The 25,898-nt window shown below is 42.2% G+C and overlaps 2 protein-coding genes across 6 annotated transcripts in view; one reads left to right on the plus strand and one right to left on the minus strand.

Annotated features, from left to right (window-relative positions):
• Positions 1 to 3,379: 3,379 nt before the first annotated feature.
• DPCD (deleted in primary ciliary dyskinesia homolog (mouse)) lies at positions 3,380 to 15,712 on the minus strand. 5 transcript variants are annotated; one of them, XM_075841036.1, is made up of 6 exons: positions 15,422 to 15,707; positions 13,442 to 13,522; positions 10,936 to 11,060; positions 9,686 to 9,819; positions 5,967 to 6,069; positions 3,380 to 3,549 (listed from the first exon to the last, which is right to left on the minus strand). In XM_075841036.1, exons 1-6 carry the CDS (start codon positions 15,483 to 15,485, stop codon positions 3,445 to 3,447), a joined length of 612 nt encoding a protein of 203 aa, XP_075697151.1. In that variant the 5' UTR covers positions 15,486 to 15,707; the 3' UTR covers positions 3,380 to 3,444. The 5 variants fall into 5 exon arrangements, with proteins under 5 accessions (XP_075697151.1, XP_075697150.1, XP_075697148.1 ...); XM_075841035.1 differs by lacking the exon at positions 15,422 to 15,707 and adding an exon at positions 14,940 to 15,032; XM_075841033.1 differs by lacking the exon at positions 3,380 to 3,549 and adding an exon at positions 3,556 to 4,847 and having other exon boundaries at positions 15,422 to 15,712.
• The window catches only part of POLL (DNA polymerase lambda), a 20,397-nt gene continuing 10,117 nt past the window's right edge, over positions 15,619 to 25,898 (plus strand). Inside the window, exons 1-4 of the mRNA XM_075841031.1 lie at positions 15,619 to 15,775; positions 19,666 to 19,785; positions 23,437 to 23,734; positions 24,887 to 25,052. Of these exons, the coding sequence (XP_075697146.1) occupies positions 19,677 to 19,785; positions 23,437 to 23,734; positions 24,887 to 25,052 (573 nt within the window). The 5' untranslated portion in view covers positions 15,619 to 15,775; positions 19,666 to 19,676. The remainder of the gene's footprint in view (positions 15,776 to 19,665; positions 19,786 to 23,436; positions 23,735 to 24,886; positions 25,053 to 25,898) is intronic.

Raw genomic sequence — 25,898 nt, forward strand, 5'->3', positions numbered from 1 at the left:
CGCAGTTGTATCAGATAAAGAAGTGGTTTTGACTAAAAACCTTTGTGTTTCACTCCCGTAGAGTCCAGGGTTGGTCACACGTCCCATCATTTGTCAATCAGACTTACCATCAAGATATTTGGGGATTCGGCTCACTGTGAATGTAGATGCATTACTTAATGGTCTGCTGCTCACTATTAGCTTTTTTTTCAGGCACCTATAAAAGAAAGAGTATAGTGGATAGAACTGGGACAGTCCTGAAAGGGGATCAAAGGAAAACGTAACCCATGGAAGTCAATGGATTATTTAAGGTTAAAAGTACTGGATACTATTCAGACAGTCTTCAAAGAGATGTGAGAAGCTGTATATTTTCCAACAAACCTGTGACTATGCGTTTACTTATACTGGTGGCTCTACTGGTACATACGAGATTAAGATATTGCCAAAAAATAATTGGTTTTATGTTTATCTTTAATCCGTCATTTTTTTTAACTTTGAAGTATTTAAGGGTAAGCAAAAATATACATTGGTGAGATCTGTTGAGATGTCCCAGACCAGAAAAGAACAAATCTGAACACGCAGATGACCAGAAACAAGTAAAATGGATTGTCCGGTTTAGAAAACCCATTTCATATACCCTATATATCTTATAGGTTCAGAATACTCAGCTCTTGGCCATAGTGGATGGTGGTTACAAAGAGCATCTCTGGAGGACCTGTACTATATTACACACCTCACCGTTGTGTGTAATTCTTAATGTCCCCTGTGGTGGCGCTGCAGGGAAATTGGACACTTGCTGCCAGTTTTTCCCAGAAATAGCAGATTTCTGGGGGGTTTGGACTTTTTCATCTTATTGTCAAAAGACCCTTCTAACTACAAGGTGTTTTCCTAAGCAGAGGGGATTGACTGCATAGAGCCAGGTTTTTCCACTGTGTTGGCGGAGCCACATGTGGCTTGTAGGCCACTGTAATGTAGCTCTTGTCTTCTCAAACTGAAGAAGTGAGTCACAGGTGCTTAGCACGGTCCTAGAGTCATGTTAGCTTTTCTGCACAACTTGGCTTTACAGTAGGTTCAGTGGTCATCTCTGAATACATTGATTGGAACAGAAAGACATGGCCACATTTAAGTGGCTTCTGCTGCTTTTATGTACCTTTTCTTTGGGGTAAAAAAAAAAAAAGCAGTACATGACCATAGATCGTAGAGGCTCCATGGCTGGCACATTTTGTATGAATGTTTCTGTGCCAAATTTCCTCCCTGTGCATGGTTATGTGATTGGAACTATTTTTGTGTACACTATGTGGCATGCACAATGGCATGGGTAATGTCACTGTACGGGCACTATTATTTAGCATACACTTTAGTGAGGAATTGGGACAGTCTCCTGTGAGCACTATTTATAACAATTCAGGGGCATCACTAGCTCTAGGCACATAGGTTGAGGACCCAGGATTTTCTTGAGGTTTTAACCAGGGTTGTTTTGGGTGCCAGTATAATAAAGGGATGGTCAGGGTGGCACTTACATCTGAAACATTTGCTGTAGCTTCTAATATTGGGGCTCCCAAAAGGCAACTAGCTACCTTGTAAGGCTATATGCAGTGATCTTATGGCTATCAAACTGCACTGAAGATTGGCATGGACGAACTCCAGGCTGAAAAATAAACTAATCTTGTTTTTCTTTGGTGGCCATGCAGGACATTAAACCTGACCAGCAAACTGGTATTTACATCATGCATTACATGTTCAGCTTGAGCAGTATAAAACTACTCTTCCAATGCACTGCAAGTGTGTATTGTGTTATGGGATCTCAGCCAGCAAAATTCTGAATGCAACATTGGATATGGAATGCACAATATGATGGCCAATGCCGCCTTAAAATATCTTCACCAGGTTTCTGGGGAAGAAATAAAAACATGACTACATCCTCAAGGCTTGAATATTGCCAAATAACGTATATGTATGAATATCTTGGGATAACCCCTTTAAAGTAAATATATATATATATATATATATATATAAAAATGTTCACACTTCAGGGTTCTTTATATATTTCTCTATTTCAGTTTTTCCTGAGCTCAGCTCCAGTAGGTGAGAAAACTGTGCTGTGTATGGGAGACATTATAGCAGCTAGGGAGAAGAGAAGAATCCTGCTCTCCTATCTCTGTAACACACATAAAAGCTGCAGCATTGAGGAGATTATACAGCAGTACCGAGAAGTATAGCTAAGAATCCAGCACTGGGGTTAGATGAAACCCTTACTAGAATCTGCAGCAGCATCTGTAGGTCCCTCTCTCCCTCCAGCAGCTGCCTCCTCTCCCTCCCCTCGCCATAGACTTCTATGGGCAGCTGTAACCTAATCTCTCAGTGAAGCAGTGAATCGTTCTCTCTGCTCTACGGATACCATGGTTGAGTTCTGAGTGAATGAACATTTAAGGAGGCAGGAGGGAAAGAAGTCGGATAGGTGAAGAAAGAATCATTTTTCGGTAAGAAGATATACTACAAAGTTTTTTATCTTCACTTTACTATTTTTTTTTTCCATAAATCAATAGTACAAGGTACTGTTTAGAGCTTTTGTTCCAGGGTGAGAGTTCTGCTGATTTTCACATAAAATTGCACAAGACATATCTGGGTACTGCCCTGCCAGGACCTTTCTCCTCAGTGACATTACCATAGAACTACAGTTTTTAGAACACGGTTAGCTCTGCTTGACTCTCTGTGCACATATTTTGCTGTAAGCAAACAGGATGTGGGATGGTCCTTCACCCTCGCTAATACTAACCGCGAAATGGATGGAGGAGAGCCCAGGATACATGCAGATGTAATAAACCGTGAAAGAGAAGCCGGGACAACCAGGCTTCAGCTTCCTTCCTGACAACCTTTCATAGCAGTCCTGCAGACTTTGAGTTGTACCCAACAGTTTGTCTCAAAGTGATAAAGAACCACACGGGAGATTTCTTCATCCTAAAGTTTCACTCCAGCCCAACCTAACCATTTCTATAGCTGGATATATATTCTTCATTTTGTCTGGAAATTCAGGACACACATATCACAATATATTTTGTTGAGTCATCTAAAACATTATCCCAGTACATTCGTCTTTAAGTCTAAGCGTTCATGAATCATCAGTTAATCTAAAGAGGTCTATAATGTTGGTCTGTTAAATGTTACTATAATCTACACTGCTTTTTTTTCTCTTTAAATTGGAGCCATTAAGCCGCCTTTCCTGACAGAGGGTCTACGAAGGCTTAATACAAACACATAAAACCATGTCTGCCCAGCACCTTTTATAGTCCTCTCATCCATTAACCTTACAGGTATGATATCGGTGTATTCTAATTACTGAATTATTTGGAATTGTGCAAAGACGGATAATTCATTACATATTGAATAGGCAGAGATGTGCTTATCATACAAAGGTTTATTCTTTTAAATACAAAACTAGAAAGATAATAAAGAATTTTCAAGAAGTCACTGAGTTTTGCATTCAACGTCCCCGTCAGAGCTGGACTTCATAGATTTCAGTTCTTTCTGCAATTCTTCTTCCACAGCGAGAACCTCTTTTGGTTTCTGATACTATGAAAGAGATGGTAACAGGTATTGCTTATTCACCACTATATTCTAGATTAGATAGATTTTTACTATTTTTGGAAACTATCAGATCGAACGTTTCAATAAAAAAAGTAGATAAGCTTCATGAAGTATCCCCAGGGTTTGCCATAAATCTTTGAGGGTCCTGGAATTGTGGATGTATTCTCCAGTACAGCCTTCAGAAGTTACAAGCAGTACGCATTATGGAGCGCACTCACCTCAGCTGCTTTTGTAATTTCATAGACTATATGCAAGCACATGCAATGCCAACTCTCTGGGTTTTCCTGGACAAATCTTGTGAATGGTGGGGTCCTAGCAGTCAGAGCCGATTAAACTTTTATGGCATATCAAATCCATGTGGCATAACTTATAAGTGAAAAAACCCCTTTAAAAAGTAGTGTCCTAAAACATTATGGTTGAAAAGTCTCTTTAAAGGGGGTTATCCCACCTAATCAATTTATCGGCTATCCATAGGACAGGTGATAAGTGTTTCACCGCTGGGGGTCCTGCACGGATTAAGGGAGCAGGGGCCTGAGTCCCAGAATGAACAGAGCGACTGTCGCACAGATGTGCTGCCTCTCCATTTATTCCCTATGGGACTGACAGAGATAGCCGAGTGCTGTACTCGGCTTTTTCCGACAGTTTTATATTGAATAGAAGGAGCGGATTTGGGATCCCCGTTCCCTTGATAAGTGTTTGATCGCTGGATGTCCCACCTGTCCTGGGAATAGCCGATAAGTTGATGTGGTGGGATAACACCTTTAAGGAAGAGTCAGTGTTAATAAGTGGGTTCTCCTGTGCGTAAACAGCAATTCCATAATACTCAAACGTTAGTGTTCCAGCGTATAAATCATATGAAGAAGGCCACAGGAGAATGAAAGAGATTGCCGTTCTGAGACAACCCCATTCTCCAGTGACAGATATTTTTGGTATATGGATGTCATGGTGATGTATGTCCATAGGATCTCCCTCTATTAGCCAAATTGGAAAGTCACTGCCAAAGCAGCTCCTGCGGACTCAGCTGTATTACATAGTCAGGCATTCAGGGGAGAAGTATGGTCAGTCCCTGCTCCCACTGCAGATCCAAACCCAGTCTGTAGAAAATCGCTTCCAGGTGCTGGGTACATAAACGACAGACGTCCGTTATGTAAGGTGTCCGGTATTTGCTGTTCTATGAGCCAGCTTTCTTCATCACAGGAAGACAAGTCTTCAGATGTAGATGAGGGACCTTGGTTCCTGTTTCTTACATTTGAGCGTGATTGTGCCCATGCCGATATGTAAAACTAAAAAAAAAAGATGGTGAAGTCTAACGGGTTTAGTAGGAGCTTAATGGGCTCTTCTACCAGTCCAGAAAGATTTCTGTTTTACACTTTTTGTGGTGGCAGCGGCTGTAAACCACTCATTTCTATTGAAAGTCGTGACACCCAGCACATAGAATACAAGAATGCCTGCGAGACCTTAACCCTTACCTCTTGTTTAAGACATAAGTGATCCTCTAGCGAGAAGGTTATTTTTAGGGGAAAACTGTTAATAATTACAGGACAAGCTGTAAGTGACAGCAGCACAGACCTTGAAATTAGCTTTTCACTTTTGGTGGAAGAAGTATTCTGGACACATACCAAAATCCCCCAAACAGCAATGCAAGTCATCTGCATGAAGTCACTGAACATGTGCCGCACATCTGCACTTGGTAGCGAATCTCAATGATTTAAAGAGAACCTGTCACCATGAATTTCCGCTATGTGATGAACATAGTGGGGTGTACGGTTCTCCCAGACATTTCTAGGGATCTCCTCTTATCATTTTATAAGTTCCTGTATAACAGATCTGAGCCCCAAATCTTTTCTGCCGCCAATCTAAATTATGCTTGAAGGAGTCCACAGCGGAGATTCCAATACATCATGTGATGCTTTTTAGCCAGTCACATGCCAAGTACTGGCACTTCCTCTAAACCATGATTTACACGGTCAGCAGAAAGGATTTTGGGGGCTACGATCTCCCCATAGAGCAATTTCTAAAATAAAAAGGTAACCCCTAAAATTGTCTAAAGAACTTGTACACCCCACTATGTTTGTTTTTATTGGTCGTCTCAAAGACCATCCCTTTTCAAAAAGAAGTAGGAGCGGCGATTGCCGATGGTGAGAGATGCCAGACCCGTGGTCATCAGCAGTTATTGCCAGGGGGAGCAGCGGCCAACCACACATGTAGCGTTACATAGCGGCCATTCAAATAAATGGCCATCCATGTAATGCAAAGATGCGCTGGGGCCATGGGAGGAATTCTTACAGAGCAGCTCTCCATTGTGGCGCAAAGAGGCAGATCCCAGCGACATCCATATGCATTAATACCTGAAAAGCTCTCTAACAGATTCAGTTATGAATTTAATATTTGTCAATACTCACAGTTATAATTAAAGTATTATTTGCATGGGCAAAACTTAAGGCACTCTCGTCCAAGTCTATCTGACATCGGTCTAGGTCAGGAACAGAAAACTTTTTATAATACCTGTAAAGACAGAGCAGGAATCAGGGGTGAACCACATGAAAAAGCAAGTTTGTAAGCCCAGGTCCACAGATAGGGGGCGCATGTGCCGAGAAAACCACACATACTGCGTTACCCTGGAAGCTGTTCTATGGACTGTTTATTACAGACAACACATTTTTCATGTTTACTTTCATTTTGTTTTCTACTTTGTGCGGTTTTGTAGCATTAAAAGAAAGCCATTAACTTCAAAGTATAAACACCCCTAAAACTCCCCGTGTGAGCCCAGCCCTATAGCACAGGATATGTTCAGCACTTACTGGTTTTACTATAGGACGAATAGAAATCTCTGCAAGTGACCGCTGGTTCTCTCACATTTGTGGTATCAGGCGTGGAGGAAGATATTTTAGACAGCTGATAGGTCTGTGATTTCTCAAAGAGAGAATGAAGTGGGGGGGGGCTGTCGTGTGGCAAGAATGTCTACAGTACCATACATTCCAAGACATTGCATAGATACAATGAGACGTCCCACAACAAGGCACCTTCAGAGCCATAAGAGATCATACACCCGGCTTAGGAGTACCAAGATGATCACGTAAAGAGGATTTTAATTATCAAAAACAATTTCATTTACAATTTGGATTCAGATTGTCGATTATAAAAATCATTACTATTATTATCTGGTCCAGATTGAGATAAAATGCCTTTTTTTTATGCCTTGGGGATTTAAGGTTGGGAATATTCTCCTAATTCAGCACTGAGGCTTCTTAGTCCGATGCCAGATTAGAAGATGTTGCAGTCCATGATCTTCGGAAAGCTCTAATTTTCCCTAAATTTGTATAATTTGCAGATTTTTTTTGGTTATTTTTACTGCTTTCCGCTGTACAGTCGGGGGTTCAGCTGCTAATATGAAATACACATTATTTTTATATTAGTAAACGCCAAATATAGATAGTGACAAAAGCATGGAAGGACAGAGAGACTGGGTGCAGAATGTGCTCCGACAGAGATTAAAGTCTCCTGTGATGTAGCTCCTCTTGGTATTTGGCAAAGGTGGCAGACGTGGATAATAAGGGAGATGTCAAAGGTTAAACAGCAGAGATTAGATGAACACAAAGACATGTTAAAGAAGTGTTAACTCCTCAATGATAGATAAAAAGACTATACAAAGCACAGAACTTTACTTGGGACAGGGAGGAACTGAGCAAGTAATCCAATGAATGAGTGTTCCTTACAATGAATCTATCTGGTCATTGTTAGAGCTGATAACAGGCAGCACATGAGGTGCTGAGACATGTAGACAGCCTCGTACTCCGCAGCCTGTATTAGTCAGTGTTATGCTCCCTTTTAAAGCGTGTTCTAGCAAGAAAACAAAAAGACGAAAATGGATAAAGGTAGAGCCCCGAGATCGGTCTCATGAAACGAATGCATATAGTCCGCTTCCATTCTGCGTCCTCTATCAATTCCTCAATACCATCAAAGCTTGTCCTGTACTTACTAGTTAGTACAAGTATTCATTTATAGAAGGGGCTTAAAGGGGACAACCACCTTCTAATGCCTATTAGGACATGTAGAGGTCCAAAAAAGAGTTGCCTGACAAGAACCCCTTCCCCCTTTATTAGCCAGAGCAAAAAGCAGCAGCTCTCACTTTGGAGCACTATTGTCCATGTATTACAAAGACCCCATATTCAACGGATATTCTTGGCGCATATTGTGAACGTATCCATAGAGTATTATGGACCCACACTGTATATATATTTTTTTTTAACATGGGGACCCTCGGGCGACATATACCCCTGTATAGTATAGAGCAGCATACGTTGAGATACTGCTTCCCTGTATTTATGCCAAACATAAAAAAAACGTGATGTGAACAAAGCCAAAGACTTGAACGTCTCAGCTACAAACCTGATCTATGATATGTCATCAGAAAACAATCCAAGAACAAATTTGCTGGTGCATGGACTACTTAGCTCCTGGGAATTCTCCCCTTTCCTCCAAAAACAGTGCCACTCTCATCTATGGTCTGTGTCTGGTACTGCAGCTCAACATCATTATGTGGGCGACAAGATTGGTGCTGTTTCTGGGAATAAAAACAGTCCCTTTTTTCATCCAGACCATTTTAAAGGGGTATTTCCATCTTGGACATTTATGTCAGATCCACAGGATAAGCCATAAATATCTGATTGGTGCATGTCTCAGAGGTGGGACCTGCATCTATCTCTAAAGGTGATCGAGGTGGTCGGGCGTTACAGAAACAGCCTTGCTTGCGCAGCTACAGTGTTTCCACAACTCCCATAGAAGTTAATGTTGGTTATGAAACAGCGCAGCATGGCGAGCTCGGCAGTTTCTGTTACTCTGACCACCTAGAGCCGGACAAGCAGCGGGAACCGGACAAGGTAGGACGGGGATCAGGGGGGGCTCTTCCTAGATATAGGTGCTGGGACCCGCATCTTTCGGACAGTCATGGCATATCCTCTGGCTATGCCATCAATGTCCAAAACCTCTTTAATTCCACTGTTTGAATAGAAACACGCTGTAGGACTTCACTAGCGGGTAGAATTCTGAGCTGGCCATGACTACGGCTTTCCTCTGGTGGTAATATTGGAGAAGTAGTAGCCGGAGACTCTGCTGATGACTGCAATTAGAAATCAGTCCAGTCTATAAGTGAACGGAGCGGGGGAGGGGACAAAACTGGTGACGTCATTTACCAGAATCTGTCCACTCACTCTATTCCGAAGCAGAGGGAAGAGAACAAGGTGGAATGGAGGAGAGATATTTTTATTTTTTAATGATTAATTTAGACTGTGTAGGAGCTCAGAATGACAGTCCAGTCAGGAGACAGGTAAAGTGGCTATAAGCCGGGGATATTTACAGTGTACCTGCTATGACGTTAAAGAACTATTAATTATAATAATACATTAACTTTAAATGGAGGTGTAAAATTTCCTCCCAAGATATAAAGTTAATTCAAGTAACACATTTTTAGGTTGGTGATGTCAATACTTTTTCCTAAAAATTATAATACATTTAGATTGCAAACTTATTTTGTCTTTATTTCTTTTCATTACTTGTCTGTTACTTCCTCAATTGCAAAGCGCTGCGGAATATGTTGGTGCTGTATGAATAAAGATCATTATAATTACAGTATGAGAAATGGCAAAAGGGTTTTCCTTTATAGATTCACAACCTGCATTAGTGGAACAGCTTGTATTGCGGCCTCCTCTCCAACAGCGCCCTCTATTGTTCTAAAGATGAATGTGCATAGTGATCAAATGGTTAATAAAACATTCTACACTTAGGAGATTGTCCTTGGAAGTGTAAGATCAACAATGTTTCTGTATATTTTTTTTATATATTTATCAATGATTCTGTATTGTGCACATATTGAAAGGCTATACGGAAGAACGCTCGCAGTATAGATAGTAATACTGTGATAAGATGAAGAAAGTGTATACAGGACTCTAGGCTAAAATAAAAAAAAGGACTTGGGTGCCTTTGGTACAAACGTCTGAGAATTTAGCCGTCAAATGATATCATGTGCATGTACTTCTGTGTAACCTTTTTGCACCTACATAAATGGTAAAACTAAAGCAGAATTTCTGGATGTGAGGTGGAGGAGTGTGGAAAAACGACTTACTTTTTATTAGTTGTCCGAACAACGCAGCACCGCTCCTTCTTGTCCACGGTAACACTATAAACCTCTTTAGGGTAAGGAAGATTACGGATTCTCCACTGAAAACTTGTTTTTGTATCCTTCCGCATGAAAACTGGCTGAAGAAGGAGAAACACACTGGATTAACCACCATCAGGGGATCTGGAAGCTGAGATGTGGGGAGTTGTTTGCAGTGTCGGTGAAGCGCCTGCATGCGATGTGACCACCGCTAATTTTTTTTGCTGCCCGAAACAAAGGCTCTGTAGGATCACATCCATGTCTAACGTATAACCTTCTAACCCTGCAGGGATATTATGTTAGTCGGGGAATGAAAATCACAGGTGAGCACATTTTTGACTCCATATAACTAAGAAAGCCTTTCACTGCAAGGACCTGCAAGGACCTCCCAGACTGGCCACAGTTCAGGGAGCCATACTCCTAGTTATCTATGATGCTAGGAGTCCCTGCCTTGCCAAGGTAATACTATGCCATACTGTAATCACGTATTCTGTATGGGACAGTAGTCCCGCAGGGAGGCAGGGACTCCTAGCATCATAGATAACTATCATGCTAGGAGCCCACCTCCCTGAACGGTGGTCGGTCCAGGAAATGAGGCCGACATATGGTCCGTATCTCAAGGACTGAACACGGCGGTCTGAATGAGGCCGAACACAAATCCACAGTTATAAACATTGCTTATGCGTTTTTGCTCTGTCTGCAAGTGTTAGCAACACTGATACGTATCAGGACTACTCCCAAAATACGATATGTAATAAGAATAACACCTCTAATCAACCTATAACTAGTACAGTGGATATATGAAATACATTAGGCTGAGTTCAGGTAATGCGTTGCAGTGCAGCTCAAAGCCACAAAAACTACAAAAAAAAAAAAGAAAAGCTGCCAGTACCTCCTGTTAGTACATGTGATTTACAGAGGTTAGAATTGCTTTCTTAAAGTAGCAGTTCTAGAACTGTATTTGTTCTGCTTCCATGGAAAAGCACCTTAAAAAATAATTTCTACATATGATTTTAATGCCGTTGTATTTACATAGTGGTTCCTGTAGAAGCTGATGGAGGTGAGATCTGTCAGGTGGACACCCCAACAATCTGTCCATCACACCGGTATTGTAGGTGGTCTACTGGGAAAGAATTCATCCGGAAATTTTGGCTCACAAATTGTATTCATATTAGAAAACAAAAAAAACGGTATATAGCGATGTCAGATGAGCTTACGTTTGAACAGTTTTCCTTTAATAGATCTGGCTGTAGAGCCCCTACGATTGGAGAAGGTGCTTCACCAACCTCAATCTGCCACTGACCACATGCTCCCAGGGCAGACTTCTCTTTCCATTTTCTTACTGTGAACAGGACAAAGAAAATACAAAATTAAGGCATCGTTCACATCTGCATTGAAGACTCTGTAAGGGGCGTCCGTCACTGATCCGGCCGAGATTACCAGAGAAAATAGCAAAGCATGCTGCACTATTGTCTCCGGTAAAACGACGGACACCCCGACGCAAAGCCGACGGAACCCGTTAGTCAATGGGTTCTGTTGGCTGCTGGTAGTGTCCATCGTGCAATGGCACCGTTGCTTCCGTTATTCCCTGACGGAGAAGAACAACGGAACACACCAACGCATATATGAACGTAGCCTAAAAAAGGAAGAAGACATTTCTTTATATCAACAAAAAGGTACGAATATTAGGGTGAATTCATTAAGGCTTGTGTTTTATAAGCCAGATTTAATAGAAAGAAAATTGGAGTAATATGCAACACATTTATTAAGAGGCGAATGCCTCTTAAAAAATGTGTCGCATCTTTTGGCCAACTGTGCACCCCCCCCATCGGCTATAAAATAAAAAAATACATAGTCGCCGCTCCGCTTCATAATTATTTTTTTGTATTCGGTCTTCCTTTGGTAAAGTACGAGGCCGGGCACAGGTCTCTACCTTGCTACGCACCACAATATGAAATCGACACCAGCTAGGGGCTGAATTTCCTCTATAATTTACACCAGTTTTCTGGTGTTAATTAAAATAAATGTGTCAGACCCCCTTTTGCAAAGCCCAGCCCACAAAAGTGACACGAGGAGTATAAAAGCCACGTGAATGGGACAGTGGTCCACAGCCGCTACAAATTAAACGGCGCGTGAAAAGTACAAACGAGAAGGAAACCATGTAAACAATGAAGAGGCCCTTCAAAACCATGAATGGCGGGGGTGCCGAGAGTCGGACCCCCATCGATATAATAAAAACACAGATAACCCCTTTAATTAAACAGACACTAAACGGAGACCAAAAGTTTTCTCTCCAATACAATCTATTGTTCCCCGTTATTACAAGTTTTGCATTTTTCGTCAATTCAATTACTGACCGGAAGCGTGGAAATATTTTTGCTTCCATTGATTATCACTTTTTTAGTTTTTATCTCAAGTTCTGAGAACCTCAAGACACATTTGCAATCCCGTGATGCGATCTGTGTGGCATGTCAGAACATCGCTATACAAGTCTAAAAATGCCCATACACATCACATGAAGCTCGTTCAAACCCGCCATTTTTGCCAGTACCGGCCGACTAATGTGTATAGGGATCGGAGGGAAAGAAGGATCGGGCATGTTGGAAAAGACATACACACTCGGAGCAGCCGAGCGTACATGTATATGGGGGGGGGGGAGTGACCGGGAGAAATAGCTGTGACTATGACAAGTGTATGGCCACCTTAAGGGCATGACCACACGTGGCGGATTTCCTCCGCAACTGTCCGCATCAATGCCGCACAGAATCTGCGTTGCAGATTCTGCTGCGGATCTGCACAAAATGTGCAGAAAATTGATGCGGACTAGCTGCTGCGGACTGCGGTAAAAGTACTTCCCTTCTCCCTATCAGTGCAGGATAGAGAGAAGGGACAGCACTTTCCCTTGTGAAAGTCAAAGAAATTCATACTTACCGCCCGTTGTCTTGGTGACGCGTCCCTCCTTCGGCATCCAGCCCGACCTCCCTGGATGACGCGGCAGTCCATGTGACCGCTGCAGCCTGTTATTAGCCTGTGATTGGCTGCAGCCGTCACTTAGACTGAAACGTCATCCTGGGAGGCCGGACTGGAGACAGAAGCAGGGAGTTCTCGGTAAGTACGAACTTCATTTTTTTTTACAGATACATGTATATTGGGATCGGTAGTCACTGTCCAGGGTGCAGAAACAGTTACTGCCGATCGCTTAACTCTTTCAGCACCCTGGACAGTGACTATTTACTGACGTCTCCTAGCAACGCTCCCGTCATTACGGGAGCCCCATTGACTTCCTCAGTCTGGCTGTAGACCTAGAAATACATAGGTCCAGCCAGAATGAAGAAATGTCAAGTTAAAAAAGCAAGACGCATCCGCAGCACACATAACATGTGCATGACAGCTGTGGACTTCATTGCGGAACTTAGAATCTCCATTGAAGTCAATGGAGAAATTCCGCCATGAGTCCGCCACTGCTCCGCAACAGACAGAGCATGCTGCGGACACCAAATTCCGCTCCGCAGCCTATGCTCCGCAGCGGAATTTTACGCCTCGTCTAAACGAACACTGCTAAATTAAAGTGTAAGTCAATGGACAAACGGCTCTGCTGCGGATTAACGCTGCGGAGTGTCCGCAGCGGAATTTAAGTGAAATTCCGCCACGTGTGAACCCAGCCAAACTCTTGTACTTTATCTGCAGTAAAAAAGACATGGAAGACAAAGTGATTCTTCTTACCCAACAGTTCATGTGTCTTGTGGTCATATTCCTCCGCCATTTCTTTGCTATCAGAAAACAAATAGTGCACTTTTCTTCTGCCTATAAAGACAAATTGTTAGAATTTCATCATCTTTAAAACTGAATTTTTTTTTATTGTACCGATGTAGTAGAGCCAGAAACTGACTAAAAGTCGGAAGCAGAACGCCTTCCAAACATCTGCCCATTGATTTCAATGGGGAAAACGGCGTTCTGTTCCGAAGGGCCGTTTTTTTTACGCGGCCGTTTTGAAAAAAGGCCATGAAAAAGAGGTGCATGTCACTTCTTGAGCCGTTTTTCAATGACTATAGAAAAACAGCCTTAAAAAACGCCACAAAAAACACAAGTTGCTAAAAAAAAAAAAAAAACGGCTGAAAATCAGGAGCGGTTTTTCCTTGAAAAGAGCTCCGTATTTTCAGAGTTTTTTTTTTTAGTAAGCATGTGAACATACCCTAAGGCTCTGTTCACATCAAGTTGTCTCCCAGCATACGTGTCAAACTTCAAGCCATAAGTCATACATAAACCAGCACACACAAAAAAAAATAAGTATAGCACACACAATAGGTTTTTTTGCGGTGGCCGACGGTATATTCTCTTTCCTGTAAAGTAAGAAAATAAATAAATAGGGGATCTGACCCACCCCTGTCCGGCAGATGCAAAAACAACATTATTTTGGAATACATTGCATCTATAGGGGACTCATTCAATATTGTGGTTCAAATCTTTCCAATATAGTTTTGGTTCCAAATACTGATGCAAACTAGTGATCAAAATACTGCCGTGTGAATGGGGCCTAAAAATGAATTATTCCTATTTCTGATCCACATTATGCCTATATATTTCCTGCCAAACTCAAGAGTGGATCCCATCAGAGACAAGTAGGAACTACTTTCCAATAATAAGACCCAATACTGTGCTTGTACATAATTCACATCAGACTCTCCATGCGGAGATGCAAAGTGTGAATGAGGCTTTATAACTTCAGTCCATTTACAGTCGAGTTGTTGACTACACAATTGTTTCCGCCAAGAAAAACGAAAACCAATTGCAACGGAAGCGTTACCATTGAAATCAATGGTAATGCAAATGGCAGCTTTGTTTTCCGTTTGGCTATCCGTTCATCGCTTCCTCCGACGGAAAGGTCTAACAGAACCCATGAATGGAAGACTGACGCTGATGTGAACAGGCCCTTAGCCAGAGCAGCTGGAAAGAGCGTCTCTCACTCTGGAGGACTCTTCACGTCAATGTATCGCTGATCTCAGCTTTACAGCTGTTGTGAAACTACAACTCCCAGCATGCCCAGCACGCAGCAACTTTAGAGATACAGGTTGGAGACCACTATATTACATGGTCGCCTATTTATTCCCCTAAAAGCGTACAAAACTGAGCCATAATACGGCCGCGTACATGAGTTCTATGGACAATCTGCACCATTTTCATGATCTCCTATAAGTTTCTAATCCGGACCACTGACTATTACTTATAATGTATTGGGGCCTTGGTCTGTGACACACAAGCTCTTCAGTACAGCCCCTGAGCGGAGACATCTGAGCCCCAGATCACATCAGCACCCGGACACAGGGGGAAGAGTTATACAAACTAGCTCAATGGAGAAGTGGAGCAGTTGCCCTTAGTAACCAATCAGAATTCAGCTCTCATTTCCCAAAGGGGCTTTCAAAAATAAAAGCAGCAATCTGATTGGCAATAGGCACATATTCTACACCACATGGCCCTATTAACATTAATAGATTGACCAGCTCGGATTATATGGGCCAGAACAGACAGGATTACTCATATATATGACAGAAATTGCCTATATCTGAGTGTGGAGCCCCGTCCCGGTATATTCAAGCAGCATGGGCTCCAGTTCCCCACGTGCAGATACCGGGCAGGAAAACAGTACATAACATGAAGCCAAGAGATATAACGGTATAAGGTAGAAGTATGGAGAATGTCAGTCACCATCTTGCAAGATGCAGGTCTTCTTAGCTGCCCGCAGACTCTCCAGCCAGTGCTGCACCGCCATCTTGGACCACCCACTCTCCTGTCAGTGCCGCGTTACTATAACAACCAGTAGGTCGCCATAACAATGGAGCGCTCGCTACCTGTTCCTATAGCAACACGGCCTAGCTCTACGCCCGCCAAAGTACGGCGCGTTTTTAGTGCACACCCAGAAGTAGCTCACTACAACACCCAGATATAATAAACATGATAACACCTCCCTCGTCCTCATTAGAACCAGTGACCCACCATAACAACATCCGGGTCAACCGGAAACGGTAGTGACCTACTAATAATCCGTGCTGTCCCGGAGCTGTAAGTAATAAGTGCAAGAGAGGCGTTTATTGCTGATCCTGGAAATAAAACTACCTCAGAAGAAGCGATTTTACTGCATGGCCGACAATGCTGGGGGTTGTAGTTTGGCAAAGCATCAGTTAATATGCTGTTAGCAATAACTACAAGCAGAATCATCACCCTGCTTGCTGTAATCTGTGCTGAGACTTGTGTTACTACAGCAGCTCATAATTGGTTAAATTATAAGGTCGTGCGTCTGAAGATCGCTGTGTTGTGCTACGTGCATTGCGGTAATGTAAGTGAATTTGGTCGCTTTGTGCAGCGACCGCAGTCACGAGAAGTCCGGCGGGTTTGTATTTCATGCGACTATGGAGTTGCGGCAACTTGCGGTTCGCTGTGTCCACCTTAACTGTCGTTTTTGTGATCCATGCAGGGCGATACAGCGATCTTTTGCCGCGTGACCTGTGTCGCTGTGTAACCCTAGCCTAATGGAGCGATACGATGAAATCTTTGGCGCTTGCTCCAATAATTGTGCCATTGATAGTTTCCAATTGATGGAATTTGGAGCCATCAGTCGATTCATTTAGGCCAGGGCTATACGGCAACATGGGCCGCGACGCAGGCCGTACGACCAAACATGGCAGTGTCACCCACCCGACCTGGCAGGTAATGAAAGTCAATGTGGCCGTGTTGTGACCCGTGTGTTGCCACGACCACGTCACTAGTCGCAAGAAATCCAAACCTGCTGGATTTTTTGCGACTGCCGGGTCACAACGCCCCCACATTGACAGGCAGGGGCGACACAGCGATTTTTGGTTGCGTGACCCGTGTAGTCCTGGACTTGTTTTAAGGTTTTTCATGTTTGCCCATTATCATCGCTGTGTTTATAGCCTTTTACAAGAATCATTCAAGAACATTTTATATTTGGCGATGGAAATATATATCCATGTAAATGTTTGCTGTAATTAGAAGAAATTTCAATTTTCAAGTTCAGATATTTAAAATAAAGTGTATAATGAACAGATTCTGACCAAATAACCAACGGCCTTAAATGGGTTTATTCCAAGTAAATATTTACCACTCTTCATAAGTTTGGAGATAAATATAAGATCTTGGGTGGTCTGACCGCTTATCTCTAGAATAGGGGACCCTCGTTCAGTATGGTCTATGACATAAACTGACTATATGCGAATTACCAGTCCAGTCTCCGTTTCGTATGACGGCAGTGACTGACCTGCCGCATAACGGACAGCAATGGCGCCCGATGGACTATAATGGTTTCCGTCATGGAACAAAATAGTGCTGCGTGATCTGCTATTTCATCTGGCATTTTCGACCAGACCTACGACAAAGGCAGCTAACAAAGTCTCCAACGCAGACGTGAATATAGTCTTTTCGTCGGACATAGTTGTTATAGACCAGAACAAAGACCCCATTAGACCTTATTCACACGAACGTGTTTATCGTCCACGTGCTGTCCATTTTAAAACCGGACCGCACACTGACCCATACAAGTCGATGGGGGTAATCACACATTCGTGTTTCTTTTCACGGAGCGTGTGGCCGTTGCGAGAAACTTACATGTCCTATTCTAGTCCATTTTTGCGGACCATATTCGCCTATTAAATTTATGCGCGTGAAAAAACGTCCACGTGCTATATGTTTTTCACGCATCAGTTGATTTAAGAAATACAGAGAAAAAAATAAAGTGAAATAAGGAAGCGCTTGCAGTGAAGAAACTCGGACAAGAAAAACGGATCACATACGGAAACCACACTGATGCAACACGGACAGTCGTATGCATGAAAAACGGCCCATTTTTTTCGTACGCAAATTGGACACGCTCATGTGAATAAGGTCGGAGGCCCCCTGTACAGGCGGCAGATTTTGTTGCAGAAATTTCTGCGACCTGAAAATCTATTCTATTCATCTGAATGGGGTTATTTCTGCTGCATATGGATTTCCACTCCACTACGGAGTCAGTACAGCAAATATACCCAAACGGCATCATATAATTTTACAATGATGACTACTCCCCGGCAGTCTACTAATAGGACACCAGTGATGATCGGGCACAGAAAATGGTACAATGTATAAAGCCCAAATTTTTCTGTCAGTCCGGCTCCATGACGCATCGTTTATAACTGGCAATTAGGTTTTCCCAGGCTGGGAGGGGCTTAGTTATAAGCACACGCCCACTGATCTCTATATAAGGAGAGGTAATTAACATGCAGCTGACTCCATTGTCTTGGGGATAGCAGCCACTTTATGCTGCAATGTAGAAAATCTGTTGTAACGTCACATAACAAGAAACACTAATACTATACAATGTAAAACTAAGGAACGCATAAAAACCGTGTCCTGGATACATTTTTATTTTTGACTGGAGTGTTCTTTTAAGTGTAAGAGCAGATAAAAAATAGGCAGGGAATGCAAAAATGGAGGACAAAGAAGCTGTTTTTCAGGGTTTGGCCCCAGTTAAGAGTAGGCTACATCATACCAAGACATTTTGGACAATTGTATGCCTCAAACTTTGTGGGAACAGTTTGGGGTTCGGCCTTTTCTGTTCCCGCATGACTGTGTCCCAGTGCATGAAGCAAGGTCCATAAAGGCATGGTTGGGTGAGTTTGGTGTGGAAGAACTATACTGGCCGCACAGAGTCCTGACCTCAACCGATCCAACATCTTTGGGTTGGAGATTGTGAGCCAGACCCTCTCATGGAACATCCGTGTCTGACCTCAAAAATGCTTTTCTAGATGAATGGGCAAAAATTCCCACAGACGTACTCCAAAATCTTGTGGAAACCCGTCCCAAAAGAGTGGAAGCTGTTATAGCCGCAAAAGAGGGTACATCCTATTGGTGCCGATTGGTTTTGGAATAAGATGTCCAACAAGCTCATTTAGATGTGAAGATCAGATGCCTATATAATTTTTAGCGAGCTAGTGTACTTTAGGTGTACCCCACAGTCGCCACGCTTTCCAAGACCATTTATATTTATAGACTGTTTTAAAATGTTAGAAAGGGGAGGGTGCCAATGGTTGCCACGGCAGCCTGGGGGCCTAATGAAGACCCCAAAGTCTGCCATCTTGGTGCTCCTTTTTAGCCTTGTCCTAGGGGGACCATTTAAAAAAAAAAAAATTGTATTGTAAAAAAAATATTAAAAATTGAAAAATCACCCCTTCTTTTTCTATTTTTCCTCAAAAGTTAATTCAAAATGTAAAAATAATTGGTATCACCGCATCCATAAAAGTCTGCACTATTACACTATAACATTCTTTATCCCCCACGGTGAATGCCGTAAAAAAAACCAAAGTCTCCAAAGTTGCTGTTTTCTAAAACCACTTACCTGGCCAAATAAAATTCCTCAAAAAGTGATCAGAAAGTCGTTTGTACCCCAATATGGTATCAATAAAAAACGACAGCTCGCCCCGCTACAAACAAGTCCTCAAACCGTTCCGTTGACAGAAAATAAGTTATGGCTCTCAAAATATGGCGACACAACATTTTTTTTTCTAACAAATCGTTTTTTCTTTGTGACACTAGTACATCATAAAAAAACGATATCAATTTGGTATCTCCATAATCGAATTGACCCGCAATAATAAAGTTAGCATTAAATTTTTTTGTACTCGGTGAACGTTGTAAAAACAAAACCCCACAAAAAATGCATTTTTCTTTTCCAATTCCATCCCACAGATTCTTTGTATTCAGTTTCCCAGTATATTATATAGTACATTAAATGGCGACAAATAAAAACTACAACTTGTAGAAAAATCAAGCCCTCATATGGTGGTTATGTCAATAGAAAAATAGTTGTGGCATTTGGATGGTGGGGAGGAAAAGCGAGAATGAAAAAAACAAACAATAGCTGTGGTGGCGAGGGGTTAAATAACACTTGTTTTCTCTTCCAGATTGTGTGTGCATGGAACCAAAAGGGATTGTTAAGGCTTTCCCAAAAGTAAAACGGGTGCGAGAGAACAGTGACCGCACAGGGGACCCAAAGAAGATCAAAACAGATGTTGACATTGAAGGTAAACAAGTGACAATGTTACATATCCAGCTGGGAAAATGATTCCTTAGGCTGCGTTCACATCTGCGTTGTGGCTTCTGTTCTAGCGTATCCGTCAGAGGACCACAAGAACGGGGGTTAACGTTTCCGTCAGAAAACCCATTGATTTCAATGGGTTTTATTTTTGCATCAGTTGTGCTCAGTAAGGCTCAGGGCCTGTTCACATCACCGTTCGGCTTCCGCTTGGCTTTACGTTTATGTCTTCCGTCAGAGGAACAGACAAACGGAAAGTAGACGTTCCCTTTGTATTACCGTTGATTTCAATGCAATTTATTAAAGTGTCCGTTGGCATCAGTTTGCTTCCGTTCCGTTAGGGATCCGTTTCTTGGATGGAAACAATAACGCAGCCTGCAGCACTATTGTTTCCGTCGATAAAACGGATCCCTAACGGAAATGACCTTTCCGTTTTTGTTTTATCATTGAAGTCAATGGGCCAACGGAAGCAGACGGAAGGCATTCTGTTATTGCTTTCCGTCAAACACATCATTTTGCAGAGCTGAGCATGTTTAGAAATTGTTGCAACTTGCACGGTCTGCAAAAAACAGACACTCCATTTTGAGCAGAGAAGTGCTCACTCTACCAAAAAAAAAAAAAAAAAAAAAGGTATTTTGGTGTTTTGTCATTGTTTTTAAGTTTAGATTTAAAATTTTACACGCCTGTTCAAATCAGCGTTGGCTTTCTGTTCCGGGGTTCCATCGTAGTTTTCCATCGGGTGAACCCCTCAACGGAAAGTCAAACTGAAACCACAGCTTCCGTTTCAGTCACCGTTGATATCAATGGTGACGGAAACGTTTCCGTTCGTCGCCATTCCGGCAGGTTTCCGTTTTAACGACGGAATCAATAGCGCAGTCGACTATGCATTTGGCTGTTTTGGGGTGTATATGGGTATTGAAGCGGTCTGCTCTGTGGACTCTCTAAGCATTTGGCTGTTTTGGGGTGTATATGGGTAAAGGACGCTGCCAAAAATGTTATATTTTCTTTGCACACAGCATATAGGACACTTGTGCAGGCAGCATTTTTAAAGAATTTCTGCCAATATCCAAAGCACAATAATACTCTCCTCTGCAAGGTTTGCATTCAGAATGATTTGGGAACATTCCTTCTTCCTGGTCATCTCTTTCCTTCATCCAATAGGAGGAGTTTTTAAAAATTGAAACAAAAACATGTAGTATCAACAATAACGGATCCGTTGTAAACGGATACGAACAGACGCAAACGGAATGTAAAAGATCAGTTTTACTGACGCATCCGTCAAAACAGATCCGTCAAAAACACAAATGAGGGCATCCGTTTGTTTCCGGTTTTAACAGGGTTTCCGTTACAGTTTAATGGATCCGTTCAAAACACAAGCCGAACGGTGATGTGAACAGGCCCTCAGTTCACACTGGCGTTACGATCAGTTTACCTGTCTTCCATCAGAGGAAGTGATGATCGATACATTAAACGGAAAGCAACGGTTCCATTAGAATTACCATTGATTTCAATGGTAATTCCTTTGTATCAGTTGCTTTCCGTTTGTCTCCATTCGCTAGGTTTAAGTTTTTTTGAACAGGAAACAAAAGTTCTGCAGGCTGCACTTTGGTTTCCATTCCAAAAATCGGAAACCTAGCGAACGGAGACAAACGGAAAGCAACTGATACAAAAAAATAAGCATTGAAATCAATGGTAATTCTATCGGAACCGTTGCATTCCATTTAATGTATCGATCCTCTCTTCCTCTGACGGAAGACAGGTAAACTGATCGTAACGCCAGTGTGAAAGAAGCTCCGTTCTGTCAGGTTTCCGTTTTTTTGACTGAAGAAATACCGTAGTTTTCCGGGGGTTTTTTAACATTGAAGTCAATGGATGACGGATACTAACTGATATTACATCCGTTTGTATCAGTTAGTCTTCGTTCACATCTGCGCCAAGGTCCCGTTCCGACGTTCCTACTGAGCTTTCCGTCGGAACGGGACCCTGACTGACACAAACGGAAACCAAAGGTTTCCGTTTCCATCACCAGTGACAGATCTGGTGCCAATGGGTTCCGTTTGTCTCAGTTGTGCAACGGTCGACTACGCTATTGATTCCGTCAAAACGATGGAACCCTTGCACAAATGAGACAAACGGAAACCATTGGGACCGGCTCCGTCACCTTCGAAATCAATGGTTTGTGTCAGTCAGGGTCCCGTTCCGACAGAACGGGACCCTGGCGCAGATGTGAACGAAGCCTTATGCATTACGTTTAATGGATCCCTTTTTTTTTTTCTGAACGTGCGCAGACTAAATGAAAGCAAGAAAGGTGCAAAGATAAAAACGGATCCATTAGAACGGAGTATAACTGATGACAAACTGACACAAACAGAGAGAAAAGAGTCAGTTTTTTAGACGGATCCGGTAAACTGATCCGTCAAAAACAAACATATTTTACCTTCCGTTACATTCAGTCTGTCCGTTTTTTTAAAATTACAATGAATCCGTTAAAACGGATACCACAACGCAGATGTAAAAGAAGCCTAAGTGGTGTTTTTTTTTATTTTTTATTACTACTACTTTTTTCTCTAACTGTTTATTGTATCCATAAGGTAGGTATTAAAGGGGTTGTCAAAGTGTGTGTCCATGCGGCTGTGACACATACACACTCTGTGTGCAATTTACGGGTGAATCGTACATTCCCCCGACAGTTAACATGTTCAGTCCTGAACGCCACTGCAATTCTTACATGCTCAGGTCAGTGGGTGCCGTATGGAGGAATTTTTTTTTTGAACACATGTAATTGGAAAGCCCTCTTCTACATGAATGAGAAGGCTAGATGAAAAAAAGCTTAGAAAACCACTTCGAAAGAAGGCTTCTGAGAGGCTGGGATTCAAAGAACACAAACCAGAATTCATGTGTCATGCACCACCCTTTCACTATGACTGACTGCCAAGGAGAACTGAAATAGAGAGCGTTAGGGATGACCAGGTGACAAACTGATTAACATTATAAAAATGAATATGGCTGACAGGAAGCCGCTTCATCCGCTTCCAGAAACTGAATAAAGGAGAACGTTACAGCACAAATGTCATACATTTCCAGGAGTAATAAAAGAGGAACGGCAAACCGCAGAGTTCTAATAAAATATGCTCCAGAAATGTAATTTCATGGGTAATACAAGTATTTACTAAAACAGACAAGTCAGGTGACAGGTCCTTTTTATATAGACATACTATATACGTGTATTGCACGGATACAAGAGAAAAGTCCAGCGTTTATTTGTTGTATAGAGATACCCTTGAGCGAACTTTTAAAATCTAAAATCCTCTGCAGTGCGACCTCGTGACGTCACTGATTTTTCATAATATTTTTTAGAAAGGACATAATTACTCTCCATATAGAAAGGATGATCTGAGTCTCCAACATCCATTATACTAATATCAATATTCTTGTCTTTTTTTTATCGTGGTGTTAGATCTATGCACTGGGCCCATTTTGTTGTCCACCGTCCGTCAGTTGGATATAATGCACCATAAACCTACTTCTTAATATGGAGCAACACGGCAATAATAGACTAAAGTAGATGGATGTGTCTTTTTTCTTTTATATTTTATTGTGCGTATGTAATCAGCTTTTTTTTTTTTCTCCACCTATACAGGAAAATGTTTTTCTGGAGTCCATGCTCACGTTCTCCTGGCTGGAATCGGCCAGGCCAGATCAGGAATATTTCAGAAACAGATCATTCAGAATGGTGGTCAGGTTCACGGACAGTTTTGCCCCGAGGTGACACATATTATAGTGGATGAAGGAATGGACTGTGACCGCGCCTTTCGACTGTTGAAGTTGCAGAAGCTTCCACTAGGGGTGCAGATCGTGAAGTGCAGCTGGTTAAGCTTGTGTATTAAAGAAAAGAAGATGGTAAACACAGCGGGGTACAGTATCTTCATCCCGGAGAGGTATTCACTAATATTACTACTAGATCATAGCCGAAGGTTTGTTGTTATGCTAAAAACCTTATTTTCTTCTATGTACCTATTCATTTAAAGGGTTAAAGTGACGGCAAATCGCTAGAATATGCCATCACTGTGTGATCGGCGGGGGTCTGAAATTGATCCTGCTAAAGCAGCTCTGCCGCCCCTTTCAAAGTTTTTCCCTTTGAAGGTGACGCCTCGCTACTTTAACCTCTTTAATCTCCGGATCGGTCAGGGCCCGGCAGTCCGAGCCCCACCAATCAGTAAGTGATGACATATTTTGGTGATATCCCATCACTTTTTGTGATGGGCATAACCTTCAAGGACGATCCCACCAATGTCCTATCTATACACCCACTCATTCCACATTTGTGTGTCATTTTTTACATGGTCAAAAAATTGAGACTCTGTTAGGAAGGATTCCGATTTTTCTTTATAGCATGTAGTATTACATGCCGGCCATTCAGATAAATGGCCAACTATGTAACACATTGTCACGCTGGATCCACGAGAGCTAAGAAGGCATTTCGTGAGCCTGAATAGGGCATATGGAAAGGGGTCGTCTTCATATATAGTGTCCTTACAACTTATGGCATCCCTCCGCTGTACAAAACCTGTGGCCATATGCAAACAATATGGCAAAGCTAAAACTTGTTCTTGCGGACATGTAACATAATCACGTTACCACATCATCCACGGGCTCTGGTACGTATATAATATAAGGATTGTTGTGTAGGGTATAAAGTCACACAACACGGGGTGGGGTTGTTGGAGCCTTCTGTGAAGTTCTGGAGATACAGCAGACGTTTTAGGGTCCAGTACTTTAGCCAGGCGGATATGAATCAGTTTGTAGCTGTGCGCTGTAAATAATGCTCTATTGATGTTGTCACCTATAGCTGATATACTGGCAGCTGCAGAGGTCAGAGGTGTTCTTGTGTTGGTAAATATTTCTGACTTCCTGAAAGCTGCATCCAGTTTTCCTAGAACTTGTTCCTGAGATCTCCTATTATCAGATAATAGTTATGTTTCCCCCTATACTCTGGTATGTGCCCTGTGGGCATAAAAAGCTTTATGTCTGGAACTTCAATAGAGCCACAAATAAAGATGATTCTTGAAATGACTATAATCGTGCGACAGGTACCTGGATGTGAAGGACGAGGTAGAACCAGAACAAAGGCACGGAGGTACTGCGGTCGACAGGAAACCAGATGATGAACGGCCACAAGCCGCGGCCAGCTGCTCACTAACAGGACCGGCTTCTGATGTCTCCGAGCTGAGTGACAGCAAAGATTTAAAAGGACAGGTGAGGTTTACAACATCATATCCTTCTTATTCAGGGAAAATTCTATATATTCATCCTGAATAACATGATGGTTTCCAGTTCATGAATATTAGGGAATGTGTGATAGACAAGATATGCCAATAACTGAGGGATGTGGAAATGATAAAGCGATATCATGGGTAATGGCAAAACATAACAGAAGATTGATATTAAATGTTGAATTAGGGAATCCGGAGTTAAGTGAGGGGGATTGGGGCATTCACGAGCCACATCTATTAGAGCAGCTACGGAGACCATGCAAGTACTAGATAATCCCATTCATTTCAAGGAGTGTGATGCTTCATGTCCCCTGTGGTAGCATTGCAGAAATTTAACCATTTACTGCCAGCTTCTCACACAGACTACAGATGATTGCTGGGGGCTCCAGCAGTGCGACACGTTGTGATCTGCTTATTGCTGGGGAAAGCCGCTAACAAAAATGGATTGACCGAGGTGGATTGCAATTCAACAAAAAATAGTTTTAAAAAACGTATCGCTTCATCTACTCCTGCCATTATTACAGTGTATGTACAAATAATGTTTTAAAGTGACATTTCTAGAGAAAAGTTCCTCATTTCTGTTATTTCCTGATTAAAAAAACTCTGCAAGAGGTACCCTGGCTATGCAATGCCTGAATGAGTTTAGCTGTCTAAAAGGGTATTTTTATTCTGTTGACTAATGGGTTGATAACTGAAATCTTCCAATGAATAGATCTGCATGTTGAGCCCTGCAATATAACGCAGCACTTGGATAAATGATAATATCCATGCAAGACTCTACACTCCCTGAAGGACCTGTTAGGCAAACATGGACAGATGCCAGGGCCCA

This window comes from Rhinoderma darwinii, chromosome 11 (genome assembly GCF_050947455.1).
Source record: "Rhinoderma darwinii isolate aRhiDar2 chromosome 11, aRhiDar2.hap1, whole genome shotgun sequence".
NCBI lineage: Eukaryota > Metazoa > Chordata > Amphibia > Anura > Rhinodermatidae > Rhinoderma > Rhinoderma darwinii.

Coding starts and splice junctions, on each gene's coding strand:
- DPCD (XM_075841032.1), bottom strand. CDS start 15,006: ATGTCTCCGCTCAGGGGCTGTACTGAAGAGCTTGTGTGTCACAGACCA. Junction 13,523..14,939: donor AAGGCCCCAATACATTATAA/GTAATAGTCAGT, acceptor TTGTCTTTATAG/GCAGAAGAAAAGTGCACTAT. Junction 6,070..9,685: donor GTTCGGACAACTAATAAAAA/GTAAGTCGTTTT, acceptor CTGTCTTTACAG/GTATTATAAAAAGTTTTCTG.